Here is a 13,079-nt window from a genome sequence, read left to right as displayed (position 1 = left end):
AGTACGTTAGCTTAATGTATTGATTGTTTGTCTCTCCTTGTTTGACTTGGGAGGCCTGCCAAATCTTTAAGAAAAGGATCTTTCCTTCTGAGCCAGTCAACACAAATCTTCACCAGCTATGGAACTGCTTCTCTCTATGAAGTCTTTTCAAACAGAAAGGTATTTCTCTGTATTTCGATGCAGCATTCTGTTCTTAGAACGCAGGTAAAACACATCACCAGTTCTGCTTTTTTATTTCCCCAATAAACTATGTTTATTATGCCAATTCTAATTACCATGCAATCTAATGGTTTTAAGGCTTATATTTTCCACATCACTGGACATCACAAACACGAAAGCATTTTATACTGTCATTATACATCAATGTTTGCACTTGGTTATACATATATACAGAAATTATTCACACAACTTAACCTTGCTATTTCCTCCTTCCAAATCAACATAATTTTACTGTGAAAGCAGCTTTTTAATAAATGGTATAAGAAATACAGCAAGGCACACATTTTTTAAAAACTTTTTTTTTACTCATTACCACCTCAAGAAGCATAAAAAACCAAAATATTGTACTTAATTCAGTAGAATGTCAACAGTTCCTAATATACAACACCATGTAGTTGTTTCTTGAAGTGTTGCATAGATTAAATTTTAAAATTAAATAAATAAAATGGCATTTATTTATTTTAATTGTTTATTTTTTAGATGCATTGAATCAGGAGGACAAATGATTTCCTTTTGCTGCAATCCAACAAAATTGTCAAATTAAATGTAAAATAGCTTCAGTAAGTTTATGCATTATACACATAAATATTAAATTTGATACACAAAATATAGGAGTACTGCCAGGTACGGTACTGAAAAAGATGAATCAGATTGATCATAAATCCTGTGGAACTTCAAAACTTTAAAGAACAGAAACAGTGATAAGTAGTACAGGAGCATTCAATTTAGGAAGGGCAGGTCATTAGAGGTAGCTTGGGAGAGGAATCCATATGAAAGCAAATGGCTTTGCTACCACACGAACTGATCACTGAAATAGGACTAGCATATGCAATCTGATCACAAAGCCAACATGGACAAATCACATTTGGAAAGAAAATGTATCTTGGGAGTCAATGTAATGAAAGGCAGTGATACAATGGAATTGGAGGTCATCCCAGGGTTTACAGGATGAACCTGCACCTGAATTGCAGCCAAGTTTCTAAAAGGAAACAAAAAAGTAATAGTAGGTTACAGAAAATGCAGTTTTATTTGCAAAACATAGCTCTTCCAGAACAACCATAGAGAACCATTAAACAACCACATGCCAGAGCCTTTAATGCAGAAGCATACAGTTGGCAAACAATGACTTTTAACAGCCTGAGGTACAAGGTAGTGTAAAAATTGTTTTGATGTAGAAAACTCATTGATTTCTGTAAAGACTAAAGAAACAGGAAATGTCATGAAATCCGACCTTTCTCTGGATCCTGTCTTCATCCTTACCTGCAAACTTACCTTCAGCACACTCATAGGCACACCAATCAATGAAAACATAGGAATTTTTTAAAGCCAAACACCAAAAAGATGCACCTGTCACTTACTTTAATAATTATGTAGTCATACACTATGAGATTTCAGTGGAGAACAGGAAAAGATTGTCACAAAAGGGGTCCATGAACAAAACTGTCATTGTCATCACTGAATTTGTAAATTGTAAATAGCTACTTAGACACTTCTAGTACAAGCAATGAGTTAAATTTTCATATTATGGAATTATCCAACTTAGAGTTTAGGGTTAAACTATTCATCAAAGAGCACAGACTTATGATAAGGATTATGAAAAAATAACTGTCAGAATACAGCTCAAAGCTTAGTGCAAAGTACATCTTGTAGGCATTTCCTAGGAGGCACGCTAGACATGCATGATGTGCCTTCTGAACTAAGCAGAAGTATCTGCATCTATCCAGTTACCTTCTCCTTTGATCTTATTTGCTGTAACTGAGCTCCCCTCTATCTGTAGAAGGAATATACTTACATGAAAGAGTGAAAAGCTCAATAGTTTGTTTAGAAATTAGGGAAGAATTAATGTGAGTAAAGGGGAAGATTTTATCAAAATGTTTCTACAACTTTGGTAGGAGTTTCATATATCTATAGTAAGAAAAGTCTCACTGATGGATTATGTCAGGTTTTTCAAAAAATATGTAACACACAAATAGTATAAGATTATCTGTTTATTCCATTCCATTTTTTTTAAAGAAGTCAGCTATTGTGAGGGGATAAAAAGTCAGACCATTTTAAATTCTATAAAGAAACATTCTTCTATCCACTCCCCTACAAAAATTAAATAAAGATAAATTTAGATTACTTTTGTAGTTCCATTTTGAAAAAGTAGATTACTGCATACTAGCTATTGTGTAAATTTCTATATTATTTCTCTCCTGCAATGACTAATTCACTAACAATACTTTGCGTTTCTCTATCATATTTTATCTGTGGATCTCAAAACACTTTTCAGCAAATGAACTGTGTTTCACAGGTTCCACCAATTATTATTCTCATTATTTTGTGGCTAAAGAAACTGAGACGGGGAAGGAAAAGTCATACAAAAACATCTATTTCTGAGCAGGAAATAACAGTCGGGCCTTCTGGGACCAGTCCTGAGCATCAGCCATAGAGCCTGCCCTCTCTCCTGGGTTTCTTTCTGAGTATAGCAAGCGGCAGGATATTCTGGCTAACCTTCTGGCTCTGTTAGATAAAAACAATTCTTTTTTTTTAAGCCCAGATAAAACGTTTTTTTTCTAAATTAACTTAAAACTTCTGCTTAAACTATGGATTCTGTACAGAAGGAAAGAAATAGCTTTTCTGACTTACTTGTAAGCACTAACAAATAACACGCAGAAGTATACCGTATTTTCTAGAAAAGATGTCAGGCACATCACATAAACCTCCTCAATGTAATAATTTTTATGCATATTGAATATATGACTAAGAATTCCCAATCCTTTTGTGAGTCATGGGTCACACTGTCAGCAGAACACTGTAGGATCTCTCATGTACAGAAGGACAGTTCTTACAAGCCATCCTGTATGCATAGTTTTATGAGTACCTCTATTAAAGAGTTCTAATGTTGGCTAATATAGAAGATGAGTTGGTGCTGATAGACATTTCTGAGTCTGCTTTCAGAACTGCTACTATTTTAACATGATGAGCATTTTTTGTAGTATGCTGATAAACAACAGGATTGTTACAAACACTTGGCAGAAGTGTATGCAACTCTTCACTATTTTATTCTCCTGTACATCCACTGCAAATACTGAAGCAGTATAAAATCAAACTATACTTGAAACTAGGCCTCTTTCAGCTTCAAATTCTTAGTATGCTTTAAAGGTACACATATACTATAGATTATTTTTCTCTAAGTATTGCAGCTACACATGGAATTACACATTTAAATGAGCTTACAGCACAGGTGCTACAGGAAAAATAATGGTGTTTGCCATTTATCTTTCAAATTAAATAATGTGTTTTTAAATAGAAACTTTTTTCATAATACACTTATGGGAACAACATTTATCTGTCACATTTTAAAAGATGTATTAGTAATAAATGTAAATTACCTTTGGAAAATCAGTAATTAGCCTCATCAAAAAATAAACAATCTGCCACCAAAAAGATAATCTTTAGCATAGTTAAGTATAATAACTGTTATTTGAATAAGTTAACAAATTAGGATAGATTGCTTCTGTAATTCATTTCCCATAGCATGAGAGATGAAGTTAAAGTACTGAGCTTGTGAAGGGGGGAAGGGAGCTCAGACTTCAGTGAAACCAAATCTAGCAGTTCATATTTTCCTTTTTTGATGTGCCTGAGACATGCTACATGTATCCTATGGCTTTATTGCTGGGAATAATACAGTACATAATTTCCATGGAAGCTAGGTTATATATGTCTGCTAAGAAACAATGTATCTTAAATTTAAAAAGTGGGATGTCATGTGAAAGGCTTTGTTACCTTAAAATTTTTTAACCCCCAGGCAAAAATTAAATGCATGTTAAGTTAAATGCTATAGTTTTAACATAACTCTATGAAAATTTTGTACACAGTCTCTGCATTCTATTGCACCGCAGGGCATGTATTAAAATGTCCATCCCCTATGCCCAGTTATAGTCCTGATGTCTTGTTAAGTGCACTCTGTCATATCCTAGTCTTATCACATAAGTAACTATGAAGCTCTTAAGAGTGAGAAAAAATTTATGCAGTATTTTGAGATCCTCAGAGGAAAAGTACTAATGAAGGAAGTTACGTTATTGTCTTTGTCAGTGAAAGAAGAAGAAAATCACACTCACTATACTAAATATTCTTCCTCAGTGTTATAAAATGAGTGGAAAAAAAAAAGAAACTTTGTAAAGAAGTAATTTAGGAAAAGTTTATGTTTACATAATAGTCACTTATCAACCTCATGCTTTTGTCTTCATCTCAGTTTCCAGATAGTGGCCTCTGTGGACGTATAATCTTTTGAATGTCACCCTAGAATATATAGTATCATCTATCAGTTTTGTAAATCCCAGTTGATATCTGTTGCTTCTCCAGTTGTTTGTGTGTGTCCAAGTATTAACCTACTGGCAATCTACAGGTCAGGAAAACTCATTTCAAAGCCCTTCAAGAAATATCCTCTTTGCCACAACAGTTCCAAGGTAAAGTATTATTAAAATAGATTTGTGTTTGAAAGAGATCATGGCAAAGTGTACATTTTGCTGCCATAAACTAAAGATTTTCCTAGACATCTTTATACATATGTGAATATGTGAAAAGTGGATAAAAAGTTAACATGTGCAAAAGAAAACTCCAAGGCACAATAATACAATATAGCAAAATCAGGAAATTCTGAAGTTAAATATTCAACATTAGTAAAGCAATCTATTTTATATAAATAGGCTCTGAACCTCTGCCATAGCTATGCATGTTGCAATGGTGTGTACTGGTGGATTTCATAAGCAGTGATGAATAACAACCTTCTCTCCTAAGGGAAAGAAAAATGGATTCTTAGAATAACCTAGGTAAGAAGGGAAACTTGAATGTCATCTTGTCTAATCTCCTTCTCAAAGCAAGCATATCTGCAAAGGTAGATCATTCAAGGATATGTCCATGTGAATTTTGAAAATCTCCAAAGATGGAGATTTTAGAACTAGCCTGGGCAACCTAGTGTTTAACTTGGTTACTTACTAGAAATCCCCTTACTACAGTTTCTCATAAGCAGAAGCATTTGGAATTGGAGTGGCATTTGGAGTTGCCATGCTGGTTCTGGCCAACTGGATTGGTGTTTCCAAAAACTAGTGACATCATTGTAAAGCTGTGCTGGCTTTTGGCTCATTAAACTGCTAGTGAGACTCAAAGCAACAGTTCTACATGACAGGATCTGTTCCAGAAGTTGCTTTGTAGATCTTCTATGTGCAGCTAATTGTTAGACATTCAACAATGTGAGGTCAGAACTCCAGATAGGAACTACATATGGTTCAATACAATTACCACAAAATAGAACTGAAGCTTTCAGCACTGCTTTGTGGCTATCACATTTCATTTGCTTTGGTGTTTGAGCCTTTATTCTACATCACCTTCACATTACACTTTTCATTGATGTTGCAAAGATTTCTTACTTCTGTAATCTCAACTTTGGTCTAATCTATAATGGCTAGTAATGGCTTAATGAATGTAAGTCATGGTACGGTGACACCAAGAGATGACTTATTATCTCTCTATTTAATTTCTAGTCTGTTAAGACATACCTCATGGACTGTCTGTAAATATTATAGAGCTCCAGTTCACTGGTCACTCAAAATCCTTGTAAAACCAGCTCACATTCATTAAGTGCATAACCTCATCAAACTCATGAGGTCACCTGTCTGTGGAGAAAGGAATCAATGAGTAGAGCTGCTATTTGTTTTCATGGCTCCACTGATAAGGGAGGAGTAGGCTGATATAGAAATTTTAATTTTGAAGGATTCCCAAGTTCTGCAAGATAGCAGATTTGAAGTATTCCAGAAGAGAGCAGGTCCAGTCAGTGAAAAGCCAAAGGGCAAGAAGCAGCTATTGTTCACTGCATTTTTTGACCAGTGGCATGTAAATCAGAATTATAGTGTAATCAAAACAAATAAAATAATACTACCATAAAGTAGAAGCCCTGGATGGTTATCCACCTCTTTTCATAGTACAAAAAAATTTAAAAATAAAAGAAAAAAGAAAAAAATAAAGAAAAAAATGTAAATAAACAAAATTGTATTTCATAGAGTACATACCTGTTTTTAGGATAATGTATATGCCTGAAGAGAGTTACATTCTATCTGCGCATATTAAAACGTCTTTCTTTACGAAGATTCAAGAGATTTTCTTCACAAGTAAGAGTTTTAGTGTTCTGGTGTAAAACCTCCTCGTTCTGTGAATGGTCATGCTTTAAATGAAACTCTATAGCTGAAGCCTCTTCAGAAGCAGCAACACATCCATTGGGCTCTTCAGTTCCAGGTGATTTTCCTATACTACTCTTTGTACTGCTGAGCTCTGGAAAATTCTTTTCCAAACCTTCCGTTTGCCAGTCTGAAATCAACAGATCATCCACAGCATTTTTCACATTGTTTGATGCACTTTCTTTGTTAGGATTGGAGGCATTTATATTGTCATCATCACATAGAAAAGATAAATTACTATCTTCTAATGAAGTTTTAACTTTTCCTAATGATGCCAGAGTCAATTCATCTGGTGACTTTGGAGATGTTTCAGAAATAACTTTACAAATAGGCTGCTGCTGCTGCTCAGCTCTTGCTTCAAGAGTACCATTACAAATGGATTGCTGCTGCTCAACACGTTCATCTTCAGGGCATGCTTCAAAAAAGCATTCAATATTATCTCTCTCATCTGTAAAGTCCAGTGGCACAGGAGTACTGCTCTTTTCCTCTATGTATTTGATTACTTCTCCACAGTCACTATCATGAGAAGAAAGTGAAAGATAAGAATAGAAGTCCCCTTTTCTTAGCTGAATGGGTCTGTGAGAGTGTTCCAAGACTTTTTCCTTGATCTGTGTTAATGAAGCTGGAGCAGATGACTCACATTCAGGCTGTGACTTACTTTTCAAAGCTGTTGATGCCATGTCTATTATCTCCTTCACAAAGTTGTGTACTGAGCCATCTTCCATGTTTCTTTTATCAAAAGCAGCAGAGTCACAGTTACAGCATAAATCAGGTCCATTGGCTGAGGAATCACATTCTGCCTTACTAGATTTCAAGACTGCACAGCAATCAGTAGATTTTTCAGCGATGCTTATTTTGTTTTGTTGATCATCAGCTAAGGATGTTTGAAAAGAAGCAGCTTGTGTGTCTACAGAGCTTGTTTCTGAGGAAGATTCAAGACAAGGCTTTTTAGCAGGAGAGAAAGCAATGCAATGATAATCAGACCGAAGATGACTTTGACATTCTTTTGGAGCGTTTCTGGATCCAACTGACAACAGAACAGTCTCCTTTCCATCCATATGTGAATCATCTGAACTGTCTGTAAATGCTTCACAGACACAAAATTCATTTTCAGCTTCTTTTACACCAAGTGATGCATGAGTTTTGGGAGATGCTGATGTTCTAACAAGATCTCCCTTATGACTGCCAAGAGTATTTTCGACATTGCCATTCTCCATATCATCCACAAGTTGATCCTTCACAACCTGAGAAATATCTTTCATCAGATGACCCTTTGTCCCTTTTTCACGATTACGTGATACATTCTTACTATTGCCATTATTTTCTGTTATTTTCTGCACCGAACCATTCAAAAGTGCTTCAATGTTCAGTGTATCTGTGGCTTTTGATGTCTCATTACTAACTTTACTGTGCTGAATTTCATCACTGAGGTTACTTTTCCTCTTCTCTCTTGTCAAAGAAAATTTTGGTCTCATCCAAGTTTGGAGTTCATTTTTTATATAATCAAGTCCTGAAATTAAATTGCATTCTTCATAAATATCCTCATCAGTTGCTATACTGGAGTCATCATCTTCATCTTTGATACCTAGCTCTTCCTCAGTTAAGGTAAGGGTGGAACTCGAAAGCAAATCACTGTCATCTTCATCATCAGTGCAAGCAGAAGTGCAGGACACATTAACAATCATGCTAACATTGACATCGCTCTCATCAGCTACAGATCTATTAAGATGTTTTCTAAATGATGCATTTGAATCCGGTATTTTATTTCTGTGCAGTACTATGTCTTCAGAACAGAGAGAAAGATCCTCACTGCTGCTAAGCTCTGTGAGAGAAGCTGCTGAGTCTTCATTTACTGAGGAAGCAATATCTACAGACAGCTGTCCAGTAAAAGACATTTTTTGAGAACTATTTTGTAGTGTTATATCAGAGATACTGCGCTTTATCTTTTGTTCTAATGGACTCTGGATGTTCTCTAAACGATTCAAAAGATCTAATGTCCTTTTGCTGAGCTCTCCAACAGAATCACTGCTTGCACTAATGTCTCCTGAGCCATGATGACTAAAAAGATCTTCATTGCTTTTGTAGGAAGTCAGCCAGCTCTCCAAAGAGGTGCTTCGTTGAAGACCATCTCCACTTTTAAAAATACCTGAGCTGAATAAATCACCTACTACAGACAGAGATTCTAATGAAGAACTATGAGATAAAGCAGAAGCCTGTCTTGTATTTTCTGTAGCAATTAGTTTTCTTACTGTTTCCACAGACTTAGAGGAATTGGGATCTGATCCTCCAGGGATATTTGCCAGGTTATGGTCATGAATAAACTCATCTGGTTGTGACTCTCCAGGCTTATGTTCAGATTTACCAGGTATTTTATCAAAACAAAAACCATGAAACAAAGCACCCTCTGTTTGTGTCTTTTCAGTTTGCGACTGTTTCATTATCACTGGCAATTTGAATTTGGAGCCTTGAAGATATGAGTAATCATAAAATGTAAACACATCTTTTTGTCCTTGCAATTCTTCTAAACAAACAGTTTTACATGTGGTAATGTTGTCCAAGTCCCTGTCAATTTCATTTCCACAACCTCCAGATGGTGCCAACTGGAAATCATCTGAGAGACTAGCATGGTCTTCTTCATCTTGCTTCATTTTTTGTTTTATTACATCAATTATGTCATCCATTTGAGTTCCTGCATGCCCAATTTCAGGATTGCTCTGAGTGCTTTCAATATCATTTAGTAAAAAAATTTCTGAATTATTTGTAGTTTCTGTATCACATTCACTCACTATTCCACTTTCACTCTCGGAATGCCTGCTTATGTTCCCACTCTGGTACATATAGTTATATGGTTTTGCCAACATCGTTCCCCCTATTAGATCCGGCAAGGATTTGGTAGATGAAAACGAAGAGTCTTTACTAAGACTTTTGTTTAAAATGTTAGACTGTGTTACACTGGAGAGTTTTGATGTTTTTTTCAAGAAAGGCATGTGTTTTTTTTCTGATAATTCAATATTATGAAGACTATAGACCTGATAGATGTGAGGATTTGGAGGAGAAGTAACACTGGAACAATAAAGAGGACTTCCACGATCACTGATACTTTCATCTTCATTCACATCATTGTTGCCACATTCTCCTGAAGTAGATTTCTGGCTTAGATCATCTTTTTTGAGTTCCTGATCAGGATCACTTAAATCTTCATTAACACTGATCAGCTTGTTACTAATATCAGTTTCATCCCATTCTAGTGCATCTTCACTTGGACCATTTAGATCCATCAAACTTGGATCAATAAAGTTCAGAGACTCCTGTTAAAAAAAAAAATCAGAGATGAAAACTACGTACATCTCTATTTTAAAAGTTCTTCCACTGAAATCATAGAAGTAAATTAATGGGAGTAAAGAGCATTTTTAGAACAATGATAATTAACAGGTTTTTAACTTTATTATGTATTGTGTACAATTTAAATGATCAATTAAAATGAAACCTATTAAATTCTGCATCTCTTCTTACTCTGCATGATTTCTCATTTTTCTTATTTTTTTTTTCTTATTTTCTGCTAAAACACCATACAGAAATTTGACTTTTCTTTAACTGAGATTAACTGTAGTCACTTTAGACATAGCAAACTAACCATTCTGCATAATCACACAGAAGTTAGTAAAAACATACTTGTAGGTCTTTGTGTTGGATATATGAGAAAATCTTTTCGCTTGCTTAACAAAGATATACAAGTTTTATCATTAGATTTTTAAATAATGTTTATAACAAGTTTTTGTGTAGACAACCTTAAAACAACTGATGTAGTGCAATGGATATCACTAGAATTGATGAATTTTTGTTAGAATTGCTGTTTATTCTTTACTTGATAGTAAAGGTAGCACTAATGACCAGTAAGTAAGGCTAATGAATGGTAATACATACAGCTGTAAGAACAATGAATCAGCCTAAACAAGTACTACATGAATTTCAAATATTGTCTGTGCTGATGGTGTTCTCTGGGAAAGGGCTAATAAATAACTAAACTCAGTTTGATTTTTTGAAGACTTTGTAGCTTTCCAGTAATAATGGCTATTATGAGCTCAGAATGTGTAGTCTCAAATACTGTTACTTCTAGAAACACCTGAGGGACAAAAAAATACCTTGACAACTTTTCTAACTCAAATATCATGTGTCAAAAAGCTAAAGAACCAATGCACCTTAAAATCCTCACAGTAGAACAGAAATGATTCCTGATTTTGGGGCTTGTTTTCTGAGCTCAAATTAATTTCACTTAATTTTTCTACTTAGTGGGGCCATTTGAGGGAAGACTTGGCTTAAACAGAAAGTCTTAAAATAGGACTGATTACTAATGTAAATTTTTACTTCAGATTAAATCATCTTAGCAGCTAGACAATGATTACTGCGTCCAGAAAAATAAGCACTTTTTCCAAAAAAACCTTTCAACAATACTTCTTGAGCTTTCTTGGAGCAAGTTTTGTTTTGCAAATTACAGTACTGATTGCACACCGAACAACAATCTAAATACCAACAAACTTAGAAAGTTGCTGAAATACAAGCAGATTCAGTGTTGCTGTAGTCAAATAAAGTGCAGATGTGAGCATCTTGGTTGCTGACTTAAATTCATAAAGTCTCTCCTCAGGCTAATTGTGCATAGAAAGGGACATATTCTCAACTGTGAGCTCTCTATGTGAAATAGGAACTCAAGTCCACTCATCCCTACCATGACAAATCATGAGATATTCTTCAACAGCTCAACAGTTATGGCGCTGATTTTGAGAGGGTGAGAATTTGTCAGACTGGGCATAAGAGACCAGGTTACGATTCTCTCAGAAATTTTCACTTTTAAATGTTATCAAGATAAACCTCCTTATGCTATTTCATTTTGCATAAAACAATAAAACACTTGGGTCACAGAAGGATGATGGGAATTTTATCCCACAGTGCAGTGTTCAACACATTTTACTGGCAAGAAGCACAGATAAGCCCAAATCCCTCTTCAGTGTGGAAGACACAAGGGTATCCTATCACAGCAAACCATTGGCTAAAACACTTAAATGACATAAGGAAGAATGATTTTGTCCAAAACAGGTAGAGTAGCATTCAGCAGTGATACAGTGATCAATATATTTGATAAAATGATACAATATCCATGTAAGACAAATCTGAGTCCTCATGCTCCACTGGGCTTAGCTGTAAGGCAGATCTCCATGCAGTGCAGCTGTGTTAAGATATCATAAATAATCCCGGGCAGAACATTGGGTGCCAACAATTTTTTCTATCCCTGGAGATTTGGAGATTTGGTGGATTTAGAAGTTTGTCATATAAAATGTTGGAGGCCCTTTACAGATCAATATATCTCAAAACTTTTATGAAATAAATTTGCTAGTCTTTTTTCCATGATGTATTGGCTGGGGGTAGCTCAAATTTTAAACTCCCATGAAAACACTCATTTCCTAGACAACTAATGCTAATAAAAGCAGTGCTTTACACTGAGTTGAGCAGTCCATGCTGGGATTTGCCAGTTGGCCATGTTTTCATAATGACTCCTGGTCGGTACCTAGTTGGACCATGTCCCACTTGTTGCTAAGGAGAGGAACATCCTTTTACCAATCTACAACTAAAAATATGGTGCAAGAGATCAATAATTAAATTAGTTTGAAAACTTGTTAGATTAAACACAAAATCAGCTAAAGTTATTCATTTTCTCTGTAGTATTTTATGACTCTGTCTCACCTAGCATTAGGAAGATATTGCTGTGAAAAGCTTCCTGAACTGCATAGTTTTACTGTTTTACGCTTCTGTCAGCTACAAAAAGAACTCCCAAAGGCAGGAAATCAGCAGCAGGTTCCAAGGATTTTATGTTCCATAGAATCTGATCGTGTTTCTCAAAACAAAACATTTGGTCCTCATTGGTCAGGAAGATAACCTTCCCCCTGTAAATCAGCACTTAGCTGCCTTGTTTGTTCTGCAGGTCAGATGGACTAAAACAATAAAACATGTGGAATTGTGACCTCACCCCATTCATCTTCACTGAGTAGTCCTTACTTCAAAGCCTATTTTTCATTCTTCAAATGCACATGCTTTTCTGAGTGCTGCTGTATACTCAGAAATTGTACAGACAGATATAATGGCAGGAAATTTTACTTTTTTTTCCTTATTGTCATAGCTACCAAAGGCTCTTATGAAGATATGGTCATTTTACCAGCAAATTTTTCTTTGTCCAAGAAACTGTCTGAATTGATATTAGTAAGTTCCTACCCTTCTTATAAGCATAATCTGCCCTGAGATCTATTAGTATGACTATAGTGGTTATCAGCCCTTTCCAAGTACAGCCTAGTTTTTAACTTTTTCTGAAATAGACCACTCAGCTAGAGTCACAAACATTTTTAGCAAGGATATGTATTTTCCTTTCTTTTTTACAGTATTTAGCAAGCTCACCAAACAAGAAGGAGAAATTAGAGATGCAGTAGTTGTTGGAGAGAGCAGCACCAGGCAGATTTTTGAATAAAGCACTGGTTTGAAGAATTAAAAGTGGTGTCATACCAGCCTATGTTTGTGCTGACAGCAATAGCAAGTTGAAAACTAAGACTATCTGAGGCCAATTTCCATCATGTCAGATGTCTTCTTATCAGCCTGCTCAGT

The 13,079-nt window shown here is 35.3% G+C and overlaps 1 protein-coding gene across 3 annotated transcripts in view; it reads right to left on the bottom strand.

Annotated features, from left to right (window-relative positions):
* Nucleotides 1-648: 648 nt before the first annotated feature.
* AKAP6 (A-kinase anchoring protein 6) overlaps nt 649-13,079 on the bottom strand; it is a 271,062-nt gene continuing 258,631 nt past the window's right edge. Inside the window, exons 14-15 of one of the 3 annotated variants that reach the window (XM_090141307.1) lie at nt 6,270-9,742; nt 649-1,198 (exon numbers count right to left, since the gene is read on the bottom strand). In XM_090141307.1, the coding sequence (XP_089997433.1) occupies nt 6,311-9,742 (3,432 nt within the window). In that variant the 3' untranslated portion in view covers nt 649-1,198; nt 6,270-6,310. The remainder of the gene's footprint in view (nt 1,199-6,269; nt 9,743-13,079) is intronic. The other 2 variants (XM_090141309.1, XM_090141308.1) reach the window with 2 other exon arrangements.

Source organism: Phasianus colchicus, chromosome 5 (assembly GCF_987193195.1).
Source record: "Phasianus colchicus chromosome 5, bPhaCol1.hap1.1, whole genome shotgun sequence".
In the NCBI taxonomy this organism is placed as follows: Eukaryota; Metazoa; Chordata; class Aves; order Galliformes; family Phasianidae; genus Phasianus; species Phasianus colchicus.
This window is presented reverse-complemented; position numbering and strand designations above follow the sequence as displayed.